The 21,433-nt window shown below is 39.5% G+C and overlaps 1 protein-coding gene across 4 annotated transcripts in view; it reads left to right on the top strand.

Moving 5' to 3' along the window:
• trpm3 (transient receptor potential cation channel, subfamily M, member 3) overlaps window positions 1-21,433 on the top strand; it is a 79,250-nt gene that overhangs the window by 21,274 nt on the left and 36,543 nt on the right. For all 4 annotated transcript variants that reach the window (XM_055224201.1, XM_055224204.1, XM_055224202.1 and 1 more), the window contains exons 2-4: window positions 18,850-18,929; window positions 20,084-20,285; window positions 20,744-20,957. In XM_055224201.1, the coding sequence (XP_055080176.1) occupies window positions 18,850-18,929; window positions 20,084-20,285; window positions 20,744-20,957 (496 nt within the window). The remainder of the gene's footprint in view (window positions 1-18,849; window positions 18,930-20,083; window positions 20,286-20,743; window positions 20,958-21,433) is intronic.

Below are 21,433 nucleotides of genomic sequence, written 5' to 3'. Positions count from 1 at the left end.
TTATTTTTTATTTATTTTATGCCTTCACATACCCATGTCATAATAAATGCCCTCAAACTATACTGTAACTGAAACCAAAACTTGTCCATTACTTTTTTGTCATGTTAAAAACAAGCCTGTTTGTAGCATATGGTGCGCTTCTTTTCAACACATGTTAAGAGTTCTTATGTTATTCAGGTCAGAGGCAGGGTCAGTAATGGCGCTTCTGTTGTTGCAGATGGACTTGGACAGAAAAAAGCTATGATTGCACTATTTGTTGATCACAAGAAAAGGTCATGTTCCATTGGATAGTGGGTTATACAGAGGACAAGTGAGAGCAGGATGGCACTGTGGTGCCCAGCTATAGCTTTTGTTGAATTTTAAACAGACGTATGCATTGCTTTCAGAGTAGTACAGTATTTTTCATTATAATGTTTATAACTTTCAATCCTTTTCCATTCCATGGTCACCACAGCAAATATCTGCAATAGCATGATAGCATGCAATAATTTACATTTCTCTCTAGAAGCCATCCCGTTTATCTGGGCTTTGGACTGACACAAAGATGCAGACCTGTGTCCTTGGAGAAAGGATAATGTTAGTTGTTGGTATGCAAAGATTCTGTGTTTCATGTCGATGTGTCTCTGCTCTCTGTACTAGGACTGTGCAGAGGGTCAGGTGTTGAGCTTTTGCTGCTGTAGCGGCTGCCACTGCAGGCTGACAAAGACAGGCGAGACCACAGAGAGGCTGCAAATGAGACAGGCTATTTGAGGAAACCAGAGCCTCCACAGCTCTGTACCACAGGTGCACAAAACCACACAGTCATTTTAGGTCCAGTCACCCACTCATAAACGTGCAAGCAGGCTAGCATGTTTATATGAATGATTGAATTAATGTAGCTTTAAGCAAAGTCTTCACTTACAGTATATACACTCACACATCAAGACACAACTGGACCCAGGATTCTGACAAAAAAAAAAAAAACACAATCATGTTATCAAAACCAAATTTGCATGTTAGTATGAAGACACAGTCCCCTTGGATTTCTTGAAATTGATCAAACAGAGCTGCAGAGTGTGGTGGGAATAGGTGGACGAAAAGCAATTAAAGAGGCAGTCAGATGGTTGCAGCACAGCAGAGCATCGGATAGAGTAAGTCCCTGGTTTAATTACGCTTAGCCCTCACCATGTGATGTGTCATCACCAACACAAAAATGAGAACATGTGGTCAGATTTATGTTAATGCTTCATTTCACTGTACTGCCACCCATGTGTTAAAGCTTCAAGAATATGACTAGTGTGAATCTATTATTAGACCAGATCAACCAGCCAATATGCGGCCCATATCCAAAGACAAACATGAAAACAGTCTGTGTTTCCGTGTCCTATCGCATGATTACCATCCTTGCCAACATGGAGATGTGAATGATATATTTTTCTTTTTGCATTTCCACTCTGTTGACATTGCATCAAATCATCTGCCCACTAATGAGCATTACTTATTTATCAACATCATAAAGATTTTTTTCATTTCCCAATTTAGTTCTTATTAACTGGAAGTGTTCTTCTAGGTGGGTCTCCGAATTTCTAAAAAATTTTAAAATATCAGATTCACAATGAAACAAAAAAATAATATCCAGTTCCTGATTATATCACACACTTCTCATTTAAAAATAAGATAATTTGAATCTTTAAAAATGCTGTAGATGATGTGCGTGATGAGGATTTTGCTGCTCACTCCTCTTGAGCTCATCTTCTCATGACCTTCTATCAGATTTTAGAGGATGTAGTATTTACATAGATGCTAATGCCTGGTAACAAGAGGGACATGTTTTTATTGTATTGCTTTTTATTGTATTGTTTGCATGTACCAGACTGGCATATTAGACATTTAGAAGTGCTTTAAGAAAAACTATCACCCTGTTACTTTATTGAGTACCACTTGTCCCAGGTCCCCAGTCCTCCCTCTTGTTAGTTTTATAGGAGCATGTCTGTGAGCTGGCAGTAGCAAGAGACAGAGGGGAACCTTAAGAGAGTGGGACAACACAGAGGCAGGTTGTGGAGAGGTGCTCGGCGCTCCACGCAGAGGGAAAGTTTTCAGTGGAACAGGAGCAGCTGAAAACTTATGGCAGTAATGAGGTACTGAAAGCAAAGATGGCTATGGCCAAACAGGAAAGAGTGTGTGTTTAGAGATCGTGAGCACTGCAGTCCGATTAGGTTCAATAGGTGTCACGTGATGTTGCAACACCTCATGACACTTGTAAGGCAGCAGAGTGCAGTCGAAACATGTTAAGGTATTACACAAAAATACAGGTCTGTTCTATAAGAACCTCTAAATTACCTGAGCACTGCAGTTCAACCTAAAAGATCTGTTCAAAAGGAAAAGTGAATCCTAATAATGAGCAAGGGTCTGAAAGAGGTGGACTGTTCAGGCGACAAATTCTGAGGTTTCACTGGCTCTGTGCCTTTCCCAGCTCTCTCTGCCTTATCAGGGCATTCCATATGCACAGCAAAAAAATATGTACCCACAATGCACTTGGCTCTTACCCATCTGCCTGCAAACTACCTCTAACCCTACGCTTCCAGCGCAGAGGTCAGCTGCAATGGCTTAAAATGGGTCACACAGTGAAGATCCTATATTACACAAATTCTACTTGTCCCATATTAACTGTCTCTTGTCTTCTGTAAAAACATACCTGGAGTAGGGCTGGGTCATGTCATGATAAATATTGGGGATAATATGAAATTTGGAATATTGTGATATAATTGTGCAGATGATTTTCCACTCAGTTGCGAGGGAAGGCAGACAGAGATCGTGGCTAATTGTTACCGCTAAAGCCTGGAGTGAATTAAACACTGTGGAGAATCTGCAGTGGCTGAAAACTCTGATAATGAAAAAGATAAGACATGAGAAGTGGAAACAGAGCTTATAGCTATAACTGAAATTGCCAAGTAAGTACAAATATACAAGAGACCATTAAGCAGACTTAGGTCAATTATCATCAATTATATTTGTATTGCTAAATTTCTCTTTTATATCGTGATCACACATTTTGGCCATATTGCCCAACTCCTAACATGCAGTTGTGATGTAAGGAGTCATGTCTGTGTATTCTGCATAACACAAAATGCTTGATTCCACCGTTTCTCTAGAACTAGTCAAACACATAAGTTTTCTCTGTGTGTTTGACTACATAAGTGCACCAGCAGACTGAGTCCTTGTAAAAATATGCATATGTGTTTTAATAGAAGCAGAGTGGTTAGATTATTGGCACACGTACATAAATGTGTGCTGTTGTGACTCAGCTGCAGTGAACTACAGCTGCAGGCAGGATTAAAGGACATAGCGTAAACAGGCTCCAGATCACATATTATCACTACACTTATCATTATCATACAGGCTATTTCAGTGCCAATGAAGTCCTAAAATGACACTGAGAGGCCAGGCACAGTTCACTTTTACACACCAGTGGTAAATAGTGAGATAAAGGTATGTCTAAGTGTGACCCTAACTGATGAGGCCTGTGATGAGTTTGCAAAGCCATTTCCTCAGCTGAAAGGTACAAGGCGGCGCACTATGTGTCATTTCAAGTCCACCTGGGCTTGAAAAATCAACATGAAAGCATTGCAAATCATTTTTCTGAAATGAAATCTGAAATTAGATCCAGAGTATTGTGGTATAATGGACAGAGAAAACACAAGGTAATGGGAGGAATACCTGTTTATGCAAGAGGTGAGCGTACACCTCTCTGTGGAAATTAGAGATTAAGATATAAGAATCATTGGAGTGAAGTGAAAAACCTCTAGAGGAGTCATAGCTGGAGAGGAATCATAATTCATGCGTAAATTTGTCAGTATGTGTCTTATGCAAAATGAAAAATTGTTTTCTCTGCTTCTGCTTTTGTGCTGGATTCATGCTGTTGTATTTTTAGTATAGTCAGCCATTTACCAGGCCTGTTGTCTGTCCATCTGTTAGATTAACCTTCATGTCTTGCCGGTGCCAAACACACATTACTCTCTGCTCCCGAGCTGCAGTCTGCAGGAACTCACCTCTCTGACAGGCCTCATGATAATTAGACCTCAACTCTCTGTGAACATTAGAGATAAGTACACACCTTTGAATGTGCTTCATTTAAATTGGCCAGTGTTAAAGTATTTAGTCATCAGTTAATTTATCTTATACATTTTTTGAAAAGTGCACTATGTAATGCAGAGTAAATGGCACTCACCATGTCACTTGTTGGTCTTCAGGAAAATGTTATGAAAATGTTTTACCTGGAATGTTTCACAGTATGATATTAAACCTATCTAAAGTATTTATTTCATTACAAGCTTTTTATTGCAAAATACCTCGAAATACATGCATTCGTACTGTGAGTGGGTTTGCCTCTCCACAGATCTAACCTGTAACCTGTAACCTTGGAGACATGCATACGTTGGATCCTTTACCTGCAAAGTTACATAAGGCATTTTTAAACCTTAATCCAAAGGTTCAATTCCAGACAAAAGTGGAAAGCTAGCTAGCTTGTGGAAAGCTAGAATAATATTGCCTATTCATTAAAAAAAAAAAGGTTCAGATTGGGCCTTAAACATGGAGCGAGTGCATGTGCACTCTCACTGCTGTGGGGCTCAGTTTAGTGACAACTCCCATTGCATCTGTGCACACTTTGGTAAATATGGATCAGCTGACCTCAAATGTAAATGTAAATCATTTCATGTGGAATCAAAGCGTGACAAGCACCTGCTTTCTACTGCTCCACTGAAAGACCCACGTAAAGAATTGTGGCAGTTTACAGCTTTCTGTGTGAAAAAACATTTTTCATTATCATATACTAATAAGTAATATGTGAGTTCTTTACTTTTCCTTTTAGTGGGCGTCTCTCTTTAGCTTCTAATTAAAAAGCATCTATATATGCTTTTTTTTCTTGCTGAAATAATGATTCATACACAGGCCATTTACTGTACCATCCACTTCCTCTTTGTCCAATTACAGGGCATGGCTCAAATCCCCAGAGAGCAAGAACACACAGCTGCAAACTGGTTATTATTGTATTTGTAATTAATAAGACAGGGTGCTGCTGCGGGTAATATGTTTGTTTGTCTGAGTAAAGTGGAGAAAACACATTTACTAAAGACATGTGCTTCCAGGTTTTCTCTCCTTTTACACAGTTAGTTGTACCAATCTCTTGTTGGCACCATAAGAGTCACAGCCAATATACAAAAGACAAACAATGTGTGAGGGTTAACAAAGTCTAATGAAAGATGCTTTCAGCTAGTAATGTCCATGTGGATGGAGTCAGGTCATTCTGTCGTGTGTGTAGTTAAACAAGCCATTGCCCTTGTACCCGCAATTAGAGTTTAGCCCACAACAGTGACACACAGGAAGACGCTATTAATAATATCGATGGCTGGAGTGAAGTCAAAGGGAACACATTTGTTCACCCTGTGATGGGTCTTTTCCCAAAGCTGCCTTTGAAGGCATCATTAGCAGACAAATAGGCCTATGGCCTATGCTCAAATCATAGGCCTGAACGTTACCGACAGGATTTGGCCAACACTGCTCTGTGCTTTCTCCAATCTCTGAAGTCACACTTGAATGGATTTAATATTTCCTGATGATAAGTAGCTCTTAGTATTTGCAAAGCATTTTATGTACCTCGCTTATACCCAGTCACTGCTGTGGTTCTCCCAAACTTTCAGCTAGTATTAATGATATTCAAATCAAGGCTTTGCCTCTGTTTGCTTTCTACAGAGGTTATACGTTTTGAGATGGTTAATGTCAATGAGTTCACTTTGAGTGTCTTGAGTGACAATGGATTTGAAATTTGAAACCATTTTGTAGAGACACCAGTTCAACATGTGCTTGTTGTTATTGTTATTATAAATACCAATACCCAAGACACTGTACCTTTTTATGTCTTTGGTCGACTTGAAACCCTCTCTGGTTTATTACTCTGCCTCTCAGAAGCAGAATAAAAAAGATCTAGAGGCAATCCAAATTCTTGTTTTTAAAGCAGTCCTTTTGGATGGTGAAACTTTTTTGGAAGTTATAGCATAACAAAAATATCTTTTATTTTTCTACTTTCTGCTGTCTAGTGCCAACTTCCTGTCTGGGAGATGTGCTCCTGGGCATGGGCTGAGACTTGAAGAGATACAGTGTGAATTTTGAGAAAACTCGTGACAATATGTTTTATTTGGGTCCATGACATGTACTCTTGCTGGAGTGTTATTTTACATATAGGCCACGTTTATTTTATTTAATCTTTATTTTACCAGAAAGTCTCTTAAGATAAAATGTCTTTTTGGAGGGAGACCTGGCCAAGAAGCACCGACCTACTGAGCAGACTCAGTAAAAAAATATTAGTTTCAATTTGAATATTATTAATTCAATATATTATTATAATATACAGTGTTTTCACTGTATATGATTGTTGTGATACTGACCTTTTGTTTGTAAATGTAGGAGATGAGATTATGGCAGGTTTAATGAAGAGCTTCTTGCCTTAGTGCAGTATTTTTCAAACTGTGGTACATGTACCACTAGGGGTGCACAAAGTCCTTCAGATAGCATGCAGATTCATCTGCAGTTTAAATATTTGCTGAATTTAAAGTAATTTTAATCCACATTTTTGTCCTCTTTCAGGTTAGTCCTTGTTTAGAGCTGTAGTCTGAGTGTAGTGTGATTCTATTTTAGATTGGGTTTAGCTCTAATTTAGCTCTAATTTAGCCCTACCTATTTTAGACCTGGTTTAGATCTGGTTGTATTCTGAAGGCCAAATATTTTCATAAGTGGTTGTGAAAAGTAGGAGAGCCTTAATGTCTTTGACCACTTATATGTATCACTGCTATAGCCCGGAGCACACAAAGCAATTCATGTGGGAGCCATGGGTCAGGCGAGGGAATACTCAGTTTTATAGTCCACCTGTTCCAAATGTATTTAATAAATCTTCCCAGCAAATATGACGACCAGCCTATCCCTGGTTCTGTGGGTCATGCATGCTGTGCATATTTATTTTTTCAATTTTATCTAGAAGCAGCTCTGCATGACTAATGCACAGCACAGCCTACCCAGTGTGTGAATGGTGTTTTAAAGATCATCTCTCCTCAGATCTGTGTTGTCAGGCATATTTGCATGTGTTGTTGTGAGTATAGATAGAACTACACGGTGATAGGCATATGATAATGTCTCTACAGTCATCGTCCACGTTGAGGCTGATCCTTGCACACAGGTGACAGACAGCGCCATTACTGATCCGACAGCTCCATCGACAGCCTCATAACAAATGGATACAGCAGGACACTTTCCGGGAAAGGGCATTGCTCAAAAATGTCACCAAGAAATAATTTGTTAGACTGTGGCATGAAGGAGGAGTCAGTAACAATAATAATATGCATGTTTTATACTTTCCTTTTGTGGGCGATGTATGGGACCAGTGATAAAAAAAAAAACTAAAAAAAACTACTGACACTACAGTGTGATAAATATATTTACTAGTTACCCAGAAGGTTGTTCCAAGCTTATTTTGTTTACTTTTAATATGTTTTTTGACAAAAAGATATTGCTAATAACATAAAGTTTTTGATGTTCAATCCCAAGCTCTATCTATCCCGTTTTACATTTTTGTGTGTTACTATGAATTAACATGTAAGATGGGAGGAATTTGTTACTTACAAAATTGTTCCTTTAATCTGTCATAATTGTTGTCATACCCTAGAAGCCTAAACAATAGAGGTATAGGTGGTGGTGCATGCAATGTCAATTGTTATTTAAAAAATTGACAAATACATTTTTTGGGATTTTTTTTTTTTTTCTTCCTATCAAAAACTCAACAAAACAACAACAACAAAAAGCAGAAATAGCAACATGCAATTAAGTAACTGCTTTTCATAAGAGGATATTGGATATAATGATAGGATATGGGTGGCTCTGGGGTGATCTGTTTAACCTTTCATTGTAGTAGACACTCTGTTGTCGTCACTACTTGTCATTCTCTAAATGGTGGGACACGGTGTGATGGGCTGGCATCCCTGTGAGGCTTGTCAACTCTCACCTGACACACACAATCATGGGTGATGGACAGAGAGGAGACTGGTTGCTTCTGTCCTCTCATAGAGTCTCCTCACAGATTTCCTGCATACGCCTGATTTTTGGCCATTGTCGCTGGATTCTTCTGAGAGTTTGTGTGTTTGTGTTTGCTTGCTGTTGTACACACTGACACACACGCCATGCTCCAGAGATCACCACTCCAGTTTGCAGCTAACCCTAAAGGGGCTACGGCAGGGGGGAAAGACAGCATGGAAAGGGGGGTTCCTCCTGGATTCCCGTCACCATGGTAACAGCACCCGGCTCTGGCTCGGCTGGGATGTGTGTCAGGAGTGCTGACACATAGGAATGCACAGGGAGAGTAAAAAGAGGAAGAATGGTGCCAAATGAAGTGAGGGACAATAATAGAATGTATATGGGATGAGGTTCATGGTGATGTGGTCAGCTGACTAATGAAGAGGCTGTAATGACATGGAAATTAATTTCATTTTATGTAAAAAAAAAAAATCATACTCCACTTTGAAGAAAGACTTTAATTTGCTATTCAGTATGTTAACACTCAACGACGTGAGCAATTATCATTTTAGAATACATTATGCTACATTACCCACCCTCTCTTTCATGGCTCACAATATGCTTTGAATAAATTGAATTTAGCAAAGCTTTACTGTTTGCCATTTTGTTATTACACCATGACTGTATTGATTTCCAATTTCCTCTACTGTTTTATCTCTATGCCCTCTGTAGTAAAGCCTAATGATTTTAATGTTTGTATCTTTGCATTTCCTCCAAACCAACTGAGCGCTGTCTTAAAAGTCTTTTATGGCTGTTGTTGTTTTCATTATGTTCTGGTGTAATGTGTTTTTCCTTGTGGAGCACTTCCTCTGTCCTCTTTTTTCCTGTAGTTGTCTCTTGGGACACTCCCTGTTACTCACAAATGTACAATTCATGCGCATTTCAGGAGACGTCCAAACTAGTTATTGATTGGCTGCCGAGTGATGTCATCGGATGTTGATTGTCACAAAATTGGACAGCTGTGAATAAGAATAATTAAATGACGGAGACGGCACTATTTTTAGAGCACTGTGTCATGTCTGCTTATGTAGCTTCACACAGAACATTCTCATTTCCAAAGCACTGAAACACTTAATAATAATGTACTCTGACACTCAAAAAAATCTATTTTATCTTCTCTTTTAATGTTAATTTTATGATGATTATTTATGTTCTGATTTGTTGTGTTGTGATTTTAATGACTTTCTTATTCTGTAAAGCACTTTAATTACTTTGTGTACGAATTGTGCTATACAAATAAATTTTTCTTGCCTAGTCACTTTTATGATGGCTTTAAAAGTGTGAATATACAATTGTAATGACTCAACTGTTTAAACGTGGCCCCTCCTCTGCTTTGTCGGGTCCTTAAGAGCCATTTAACATTTTGTGACGAGCCTCTTCAGATGAGTCTCTCTCACACTGAGACTGTGAGCGGCATTAATGGCACCACATCATAGTCTCAGTGTGACCGCTGTGCTGCTGCTCATGATATTCAAAAAGGGAGCATTGGTCATGTGCTCTTGGCCTGACAGCTGCACCAGAGCTATAAGAGAGTGAGAGGAGGCTTGAGAAGGACAAAGTGAGCTATGAAACTCAGGGTCAGTGTCAGTCATTGTAAGCCTCCATGACACACATGACTCTCCCAAAGTGCGCACCCCCCTCCTCTTGTGCTGGACAGTAGCTATCCATACAAATCCATACAAACTTTCACTCAAGGCCATTTCTATATAAAATTGTACAAATATGTAATGAAAGCAGTAGTATTTGTTATAATTAAGTACATATGACAAATGCTTTTACTTCCACTTGAGTACATTGCTTCTGAAGTACAATAGAGATTTTGAATACTTCAGCCACTTTTGCCCACCTCCTCTTTGTTTTGTCTGTCTTCTTAACTTAAGCTCCTGTAGCCTTTAGTGTAGCGGTTGCACAAGCAGCAATTTCACAGCACTTGGCCCAACCTGCTACAGCCCAAATCCAAATTCATTATAGCTTTAGCAAACACAAGCGCATGCAGGGGATCAGGGGCCCGCAGCTCCTGTTGTTGCCTTGAATGCACCACTTTATGAGGATTCTGTAGGCAGCCTTTACAGTGAAGCCACTGGTCTGGGAAATGGATACTGCAACAACCACCTTTCTGTAAATGTGCTCCAAACATTATACACTGAGCCAACACTTTGTCCCATACACCTTCTGTGAGGCTCAAGTGTGCATTCATCTGTTGACTTTTTACAAATATAATTCCAATTCAGTTCTAATACGTCTGATATTTTGCTGTCGTGTAATCAAATTAGATTATTTCTTCATCAAACGATAGCTGCAGTTTTCATTCATTTCATGTTCCAGTAATCCTACATTTTTTGGTCATGACCCCTTCCTTGTGACATAGTATGGTATGCTTTTTATTTGTACAGGGACAGTGTGCAACAATACATTAACCAAGACAAAAATCATAGGAAAGATGCTAGTGCCAGATTATAGCATGAAGGCTAATTTACACCTGTAGTCCCTCAGCAGGTTTGTGGAAATACTGAAAATACAGATTCACTGTATATAGATAAATTTACCACAAATAAATTAAACAGATATTACCTTGTTCAAATAGTATTCTAAAAATAACATAAGCACATGCACTCTTACCCGCTCCCCTTGTCCACTCCACATTTCATCAAGGCACAAACACACACACTGTACATTCTACTGATCATTCAATGTCCACAAACTTGTTTAGAGATCAGTTACATCTTTGTCAGACCTGCAAACATTTGAAAACCTGTGCAGGTTAGAATCTCTGCTGGCAAATTACTCCAATGACTCACAGCAAATGGAGGAAAAAGCCGATTTGGTAAGTGTAGTCTTACATTTGGGGACACTGCACTCTTCTCTGGAAGATGAGCGTGTCACTCAAGATGCTTTTTCAGAGCTCAGTGAGACAAAACCCTTCAGACGAGGAGCACCACCATGAAAATTTTTGAAAAGCAAACAAATATTAGCATATACCATTAGATTTTCAAAATTTAATAAGTTGTATTTTGCAAGAATCGGACAGTACTGTCACGGTTTCTTATCAGGCATCTTGACCACATGTTTAAGGCTGTTTTACACACCTGTGACCAGCTCGCCATACAGAACAAGAGTAAACCTTAAGTCAGGTGTGATACCCCCTTTTCTTTTTTCCATGCACTTTCTCCAGACTTACTCTAATTATTTCAACTTGCATTATGTTTACAAAGCTTTCAACTTTGTAGTTATATAGCAGCTGTGGTTTGAGCCCTATTTATGCTTCACTCACTCTTTTTACTCAGAAATTATAGGTGTGAGTCCTATGTTATTATATAACACAATGCACCACTTTCCCCTGTCCTTACATGCTTTTAAACTGCTGTGGGGCTGTTTGGCAGGTGTCAAGTGACAGTTTAAAATACTGTGACCACTGCTCCGTCACCCAGTGCAGCTCAGTGGCTCCTTCTTTTGTCCTCATCTGAGTTTTTCCACTTCCCTGCTATCGACACAAACTGAATACACGCCTTATCTTTTCAGTCGGGGCCCTGTATTCACCCTGTGTGTGAATGCAATTGGTCGGTCTATCTCGTAGTAAAGGTTTGTGTGCAGTAGTGATAGCGCTGTCTAGTTCATAAACTATGTGTCCACAGCATTCCCTCACCTGTGCTTACTCTCGCTGTTGTCACCAGCCTTTTATACACCCCTGCTCCGGTCCACACCCTCATGGCCCCCCGCCACTGACAGAATGGCCATGCCACTGTTGATTAGCGCCCGCATGGCCAGGCGCTCAGCTCGGCTTAGGGCAGGCCTGTGGGAAAGGAAGCTGCTTATTCTAGCCCCAGGAGATGGATTGAAAACGACGGCGGCTAAAACAAGCTAGTATTCTCTCATTACCGCGAGTCGTTCAGCACAGTAACACATGCACATAGGATATAAACACCAGAGCATAGGCAACAGCGAATGAGCTGCACGTTGTATGGTCTGTATGCTATCAGGTGTACCTGGCTGGCTTGTCAAGCTCAAATACATTCTGGACAAATTGAATGTAATAGTCAGACACAAGTCAGTCTTCATTTGTTTCATACTAATGTATCTTTCTTATAGACAGATATGACCTGTCACCTATAACATAAAAAAAAATAAAAAATTTTAATTAAAAGTATTGTCATCTTCTTTTTAACAGCATTCATTGAATTTTCAAGTTCAATTCAGTTTGCAATAGAAGAAAGTTCAGTGGAGTTGATAGCATATTCCAGTTTATAGGAAACAGTAACAGTGTTGTGAAATACATAAATTTGATATAAGTCCTGCTGGAAGCGCCTGGGCAACCAGCCATATAGCCCTATCTCTATCATAAATCTCATCCTCCATCATTTGAGTGAAGGTTCTGTGAGGAGCAGCATCAGACAAAGGGTCACACACAAGGAGCAGTGATATGGGCTTCATGACATGATAAATGCTTTTTGATCCTCTCTGATCAGAGCAGACATGACACATTCAGATCCATCATAGAAATAGCTCATAATCTCGAGGCCCTCCAGGTGGCATAACTCTAAACACGCAAGTCAAGGCCAGGCTTGTGTCACCAATGGAAACATTACTTTTTGTATACTAGTCCGCTAGATGTGCATTTTAAAATGATTATGGACTGAATGCTGCATATGTTGTTCTGCTTGTAGCCTTGTTGTTTATGTAATTGCTCTTTGCATTGATGCACGGGGAACTATAGGTAGCTGACCATTGACACCATTTGTGATAATGGGCTGCAGCCAAGGGCACTGACTGAAGAATTATAAAGATTTATGTTTTTGCAGCTGACCTCTTCAAGCAGACAGGTGACTACAGTTGTATTGACTGAGTCCTACCCACCACTTATGCATTCAGTGACCTAGAGACACAATAGGATTATCTTGCTCAAGGGAAGTGACATGCACAAAAACTGACTAATGCACATCTGCACACAACCCCCCAGTCTCTGTCCCATAGGCATACACACACAATACATTTTACACTTGTTTTAGCAGTTTACAGTCATTCCAGTCCTAACCCTTGTCCCAGAAGCACAGCACAGAAACAGAACTCATTAGCAGGACTAAAATGTACTGCTCATAAGGGCTTGTATTGTCATGGCCAAGACGGAGGTTATTTTTATATCTTAAAAATACAATAAATACAACAAATGGAAATGGGCCCATGGCTACAGTCTGGGATGTTTACTGTGGCTCATGTGTAACATACAGTCAGTAGATAAACACTAGTTAAAACTATGTATAAAGCTGGACAAAATGTGGTCAATTTGTGACCACATAAATACTGGTAAAAAATGCTTTTCAATATTAATTTCCTGAAGATATTCAAGACAGACATTTAATCTGTGCCATTTAACACAAAATCAGGTCAAACGGGTTTTCCCAATCTATAAACTCCAAATCAGGAGTGGCTTTAGACCACTCCTTTAAAAAGGCTCAAGGTGATCAATGTCAAATGAAATGAATGAAGCTCCATCTCGATTCAAATCTAGTGATAGATCACTTGGGCTGATGTTTTCACTTTTTAGCCTTAAATCGATATTAGGCCGATATTTTGTTTTGGCCAATCTGCTGCCTAAATATACACACAAACCTTTATTTGAATTCTTAAATCCAAATAGATAACCAGGACTGTAGGAGAGTTTGTCGTAAATTAAAATGACATAATTTGTGGAAAATAATCAAAATTTGTCCTACACATCGGTCACAAAATATCAGCAGAGCTGGTCAGCCATCGGCTGCTCTAGATTCCAAACAATCGGAATCGGCATCGGTCATGAAAAATTTTTTTTTTTAAATCGCTCAATCTCTCTTTAAATCCTATTATTTGCACAGGCCTACTTTTTAGGCTCTGTAGTGGGGCTAAAGAGTAGTCTCTGTTTTATGTAGTTGTCATTATAATCCGTATTTGTCTGTGTAGGTGAAAGGACGTACACCTGCCTATGGTGCCTACAGACTCATGGGCTCAGGTGTTCACCTCTGAGCAGAGAAGAAAGTAGCATGTGACTACATTGCATTTATATGTCTTTAAGATTCAGCTGGATAAACCTGGGCGTGTAGGATTAGATTTGCATTTCTTTGTTTTTATTCACCCCCTCACCCAGAATAGCAGCTATATTGTAAATGTTGACTTTGAAAAACATTTAATTATTTCCCAAAATTACACTCACAAATTTGCAAATTCACAAATTTCGCTCCATGTTGACTGGTAATTAAGTCAAGGTATAAAGTATACTTTATTGACTAATCCTTCAATGCTACTGGGGCAACCTGTCAGGAGCAGTGGGCTAGGCCTGATCAGGTGAGGTGGAGGATTTTATCAATTCTGTATGTTCTGGGTTAATTAGCTTACTTGCAAGAAAATTACATTTTAGAAAGAATAGTTTATCAGTATTATTCCTTTCCCAGTTTGTTTGGCTTCTTGTGTCTCTCAGCCTGGTCGGTTTTCTTAATGAAGGTGGCACATATTATGAGTTTCAAATTCAATTCAGTGTTCTCCAGTATTTGCCACTGTGACGCCCTTGTGTGTCATTTAGGCCAAAATAATGGTGTGCACTCCAGACGACTGTCACCGTGCTTCACCTAATAGGCTGCTATGCCATTCACGCAGCCTACCTGGTCTTGATCTCTGACAGAAATACGCCCAGAGCAGATGACAAACAGACAGCTTGACGGGACACTCTCATTTGTTTTCCAAATAAAAGTTTTGTGAAGTGCAAAAGTTACAATTTGCTCTTGTTTTTTAATAGACTGATAACTTCATTGTGGGTCACAAAAAAGGGGAGGAGACATCAGCACGGAAAGCCTGTCTAGTTTTGTTATCAGGGTGGCTCTGTCTGTGTCTTCTGTAGCATGTGCTCCCACTCATATTGTAGAACTACTAAGCATTTGGACAACTTTTGTTTGACATTTTAGATTTTAGCATACATTTTTGCATTGAAGGCAAGAGAAACAATGCTTGATAAAACAGGTAGGTCATTAACGTATATAATTTGAAAAGATCTAGTGCATTTTATTTTGTTGGGGGGGTTTCTTTTAAATTTTATTGTTAAAGAAGCTTCATTTCATCCACTTTTCAGGATGTGATTAAAGCTTTTGAACTTCAGTAATGATGATGGTGCTTATTATTTGAGTGTGTGGACTCAAATATTTCTTACAGGATTTCATTACATTTCAGCTTATTATTTTTATACACTGATGATGGAAATTCAGTTCATTGTGAGGTGGTTTATAAAAACTAAAACATGCTTTATAGATTGCTGTCTTTCACTTTTGTGACCAGTTTTTGAACTACAGCTACTGACAGCTCACCGTTGCCAAGTCATTTGTGTTTTGGAGGAGATGTGAAAAAGGTAAGGGATGAGCCGCAGACCTGGGAGATTAGACTGTTGATTGGATATGGGTCTCGATTCAGCCCGCTGCCAGTGTCAATAACAAAGAGGAGATACAATTGTAAAGGCTGGAAGGAGGGGGTGAGACAGAGTGCTTGAGGTGTGGGTGTAATGGAGTCAAGACCCCTAACAGGCTGTCAGATGCTGCTCATTCTTCTGTCTCTACTGTCCAGTGTGTCCCTGTTTGTGTGCATCAGTGAACAGAGCGTCCTGGTGATGAATCTTAATTACACAATGGAAGGCAGACAGCAGATAGCTCTTCATGGCTTTTCACATTTAGCACATATTTAAGGTGCACTGCATAACTTTCCATGTTATGCCATTAAGCATATCGCTCTATAAGTTATTTGATTTTTATTGCTTGAAAAACATGATTTTTTTTCAGAAAGCACCCTGCCTCTCCACAGATCTGACCTGTTACTTGTGCTGGTGGAGTGCCCTGCCTGTCTCCGTAGAGTTCTATGTGTTGAGAATTGTAGGCAAAACAATAACGTGTCCATGGAGACGAGCCCCTACACAAGAAAAGTTACTCAGTGCACCTTTAAATAAAATATGAACTTAGAGCAGATCAAGATGAACTCAGGATTTGTTGTGCATGTATTGTTAATGTCGTGTTGGGGCGATAAAATACAAGCAAATCATTACATTTTTTTGAATTAATTTATATTTGCCTCGCTTTGTAAAACATAAAAATCTAAAGACTTGTTACAGATTGACTGATGCAGGAGGAACTAGTTTGTGCCCGGATGAACCAGCGGATGGATACAGTGTTTTGGTGTCACCAGGAGAATGGGGCTGGGGGCGCTGGTGTGGCCTGCCATGTGATAATAGTGTTCTCTATAAGCAGCCCCTAGCCCCAGAGTAATGGTCAATCATCGTGGGAAGTGTGGAGGCAGGGTAAGTGGTCTCCTGGCCTGCTCCTGGTGCTGGGTTTTGCCGTGCCGTGGTGTGACAGGGCAGTCAGGCGGATGCGGCGTGTGTTGTTGTAGCAGTGTTGGTGGAGAAAGCCCTGTACAAGCAGCTCTGGCTGGGAGAAGAGCTGGGGCAGCTCTCCCAGATTGGACAGCAGGCAAATATGCTGTCCTTTTTGTTTCCACGGCTTTGTGTTTCCTTTGTAGTGGGTTTGAAGTGTGTTCCATAAGTCCTGGTACAAGATTGACAGGACATTTACTCTCATTCTGCGCTACACAAGTCTGCTTTCTTTCAGCGCAAGGCCCCACTCAAATAATCTACTACGTAGGACTGCAGTGTTAATGTCAAAAGTAAACACGTATGAACTGCTTTTTAAATTTTAATTCAAATGTTAACATGGGTTTAAACAAACACAATCAGAGCTGTAGTCAGAAAACTTGTTGAAGCACACAGTAATCACAGACCACCAAGGCAATGGCATTCTGGTGTAGACAGATGGACATGGGCCAGAGAGATATTAAGTTAAATGTCAATACTCAATTTAAGTCCATTACGTCTTAAGTATTTTTGTTATTTTATCCTGCATTCGGCCTATCAGTTTAGAATGTCATGAAAAAGCTGGTCAAATAAGTCACAATTAAAAGGGATATTTTGAGTAAAATGACAAAATGAATGAGGACACATGCAATCCCCACTCAATAAAACTATTAATTGTCGACTGTCACCGCATTGTTGAGTGATTAATTTCTTTAACATCTCAAATGTTTCTTCCTAGTGAGCTTACTAACCGTCAGACACAGCTGTCAGTGACAGTGAAAACTTTGCTGTCATTCCTCTTTAAGCTACAACAGAAAGCATTTTATTTAACAGGATACCTTAAAACCAGAGGAGGGGCACTTACGCTGTTCAGTGTCCAAGGACATTAAAATACATCAACTTCATTATCAACAATTTCTACCCACAAGTATTAAGCAAATTTAGAAGACATTTCCATTTGGATAGCATGTTTAAAAAGCTGTGCTTTTAGAGACATCGACCAACAGTACATTTAGCAGTAGTATACAATGCACTGTGAAAGTGAATGGTACTACATTTTCTGCTCTGGCTTAAGTCTATTCTCAATACTGTGTTCATTCATGTGAGTTTGATAGCTGCATTTTCCTGGAAACAGTCTTATTGTAAAATGTCTGATCATTTGGAAGCTACAGTACTTTCTTGCTTTCTTTTCCTTCTGGTTGGCAATTATTATATCATAGAGTGGTTTGCATTGCCATTCAACTTTTCCTGTGGTAATTTGAATGTACTGCAGCTAGAGCCCTGATGTGTGTAAGTGGGAAGGTCAGCTTTGTCATGCATGGCTCACTGTTGTATGTACAGTAAGAAGGTTTTATGCACGGACTTGGATCGACAGATGTTTATCCGTGTTCAGTGCAGCCCTGCTTATGTAACAGGGATTGACTGTGGCGCTTTACTGTCTCACTGGATGTAACCATAGCGAGATAATTGGCTCCAGTCAGTCGCTCTGTCACTCAGACCTGCGACAAAACCCGAGATCCACCATCTGACACATGCCCTATTAAGCTCAGTCACTTTCAAGCACACACACATATATATATATATATATATATATATATATATATATATATATATATATATATATATATATATATATATATATATATATATATATATATATATATATATATATATATATATATATGTACATATAGAATATAACGTTGATTTTATACATATTAGGTAAATAATGCGTAGTCAGCAGGCTAGAGTGGACTAGACTTGGATTATGAACTTTACTGCTTCGGTGAGTTGAACATCCCTTCTGCCATATCCAGCTACTCATGTCATCCTAAAAGAGGGTGACTGTCACTAAATCACTTAAAACACTTTCGTCATTGAGTTACTGCCAGGAAATTGTCATTTAAGTGCTGGGGATGCTAACCCAACTAAGGAGGGCATTACTGCTCATAGAGAATAACATGTTTATTTACGTAGTTATTTTTCATTGAGATAATGTGCATTTTAGCAAAAGTTCATACCCGAGCTTGGCAAAAGGATAGTTTTCGTTAATGGTTGCTATTATTGGAAAGTCATAAAAATTGTTTGGTACAGTTGTAATTAGTCTGATAAATCAATTTATCAGTTGATCAGTTGAGTAGGAAATCACAGACAATTGCAACACTGGGATTACTAGGCTGAATTCATGTCATGTTGGGTGACCGTGGGTGAACTAGACAGATACACAGATGCTCCATAAGGCATGTGGCTCTGCAATCATAGCAAGATATTAGAGTTCTATACTTCAATAACTTTGTATCCTGAGATCCAGGATCTGAGCTCCTTATCTGAAACACTGAATGGACCAATGCACGTTGTGTAGAGTGTAATTAAAAACAAATATTTACACTTGTGTTTTGCAGGCACAGAAATCTTGGATCGAAAGAGCATTCAGCAAGAGAGAATGTGTTCACATCATCGTAAGCGCCAAAGACCCCCATAGGTGAGTCACATTTTCACAAATTTTGAGGTAAACATTAATTACTGAGTTCTTGACCTTTCTAATCAGATCTAATATACATAACACAGTTCAATTACATGAATACAAATGAGGAACTTCCCAGGCCATTGTCACAATAATGCTTATCTGATCTTCAGTGTCAGGTTGACATTCACATCAAGCACATGTAAAAGAAAGGACCCTGAATATCAAACACTTAAATGTTATAGTTTGTCTATTTTAAAGGCCTATTCTTATTCATGCATGTCACTTGACGGTATAAGACCCATTTTGGATAATGAAATTACACTTGCTGTCTCGCCTCCTCAGCCTCCAGTCTCTTGCTGCTCTGCAGTGGCTGGTGCTGTGATGTTATTAAAATCTGTACATGAGCTAAAGCTGCTCCTCAGGGTGACACATTCAGAAGTCAAGTCCAATTCAGGTCACTGCTGGTGTGGGTAAGCCTCATTAGCATAATTGCCAGAATGTAAATGTAAATGAAGGCCAGGTAAGTTTATTTTTAGTAAGTATAATTTAGTTAATGCAGCAATAAAACATTTAATATACAAGTGAGCAGAACATATGCAGCTAAAGAATCCAAAAGGCATTGATTATTCTATCTCCTTATTTACAATCCTCATAATATTAAGTTTTCTACTCCACATCAATGAGAGGGAGAGAAATAGGGTGTTATTGAGTTATTTTTACAATTCATTTGGCATTAGTAAATCTGAAGAGACTCTATAGATCCCTCTCTTCTATTTTCACTGTGAGGATATCAGAGTCATGTGACCAAGTGCCTTCCTTTAACATAAAAATACAAACATAACGGCGTGCTGCCACAGTCATGAGCGTAGGACCACATGCCATATACATGGTGCAACAAAAGCCCAGTGTACCTTAGTGTATCTGTATTGATTGCCCAAGGGCACAATTATATTTGGTCTCTATGCAAGTGACAGGAGGTAGAAAAAACATAATGAAATGAAAGGATGTGCTGCTATGGGAGCTCAGCTCAGCTGTGTTGGGAAGGACAGTACCGTGTGGCCTGAGCAGTTTGACAACTGAGGTTATGTTCCTACACTTGGTCCACATTATCTCACTTAAGGAATGTCACAATCCGACTTGGACCTAAAGGTTGCCTCCCTGTCTTCCAGGTGTTGTTGTGGTCGTCTGATTGGTCAGCATGTGGGCCTACCTCCGGGCATTTCCTCCAGTCAGAATGACAAGGCAGAGCGCTTGGCCAAAAATGACAGCCTGTCAGAGAAGTGGTCAATCAGCAAGCACACCCAGCTCAGCCCCACCGATGCCTTTGGCACCATCGAGTTCCAGGGAGGAGGACACTCCAACAAAGCCATGGTGACTATTTAGTATTATTGAAGGTAGTATTGTAGTAGTGATATAGTAATAGAAATGTTATAGTTGAAAAGTTTGTTATAACTTTGAAATTCTGGAGGAATGACACCAGCAAATGGTTTGGTTCCAATTAGTTTGATAAATCAATTGAATCAGTTGATCAGTTGAGTAGGAAATCACAGAGAGCTGCAGCACTGGGATTATTAGGCTGAATTCCAAGTGTTTAATTATTCAGCCAGACACATGTCATGTTGGGTGACTGTGGGTGAACTAGACAGATACACAGATGCTTCATAATGCATGTGGCTCTGCAATCATAGCTAACATCTGCTGATTACCTTATGCAAAGAGTCTCTCCTGCTACACGGTTATGATTTTATTGGCTTTTTAGCTCACATACTTTTACTATTATAATACACAAGTTATGTTGTCAATGACATTTCCCCTATCGTGTCCCCCAGTATGTGCGGGTGTCATACGACACAAAGCCTGACCTGCTGCTTCATCTGATGACCAAGGAGTGGCAGCTGGATCTGCCAAAGTTGCTCATCTCAGTGCACGGAGGCCTGCAGAACTTTGAACTACAGCCCAAACTCAAGCAGGTTTTTGGCAAAGGGCTCATCAAGGCTGCCATGACAACAGGAGCCTGGATCTTTACTGGAGGAGTCAACACAGGTATTTCCATATGCTCCATTAGAACACGTTTGTCGTGAAGTGGGATGCCATGTATGAGTTTTGTAGGGCTTTTCTGTAAAGCAGCTGGGTACGAGCAACTCATGCATGTCTTGGAAGAAATCCTTTGGTGGCTGACATATGGTTGGATTTATAGCTAGATTTAACCTAAAACTGCATTTTAAGGATCTGATTGGATTTGAACTGAACTTGGATGATACTCTTGGGCTTCAGAGAGGTGTAGCTGATGAGGTATGAAGAGGGAGAGTTGTAAAAAATTGAGCATTTCTAAAAGACAAGAGAGTTGAAAAACGTATGAAAAAGCCTTTGAAATCAGCAAAAAAGTTAGTTGTCGAGCTCTGGCCATCACAGAATCAGAGAGGGTGAAGTAAACACGGAAGGCAGTTTGGCAGTGTATGAATTATTCATCCTTTTATCATGTGTGAGCAGAACTTGTTCTTTACTGAAACATGATGTAT

The sequence above is a fragment of the Periophthalmus magnuspinnatus genome, chromosome 9 (genome assembly GCF_009829125.3).
Source record: "Periophthalmus magnuspinnatus isolate fPerMag1 chromosome 9, fPerMag1.2.pri, whole genome shotgun sequence".
Taxonomy (NCBI): Eukaryota; Metazoa; Chordata; class Actinopteri; order Gobiiformes; family Gobiidae; genus Periophthalmus; species Periophthalmus magnuspinnatus.
This window is presented reverse-complemented; position numbering and strand designations above follow the sequence as displayed.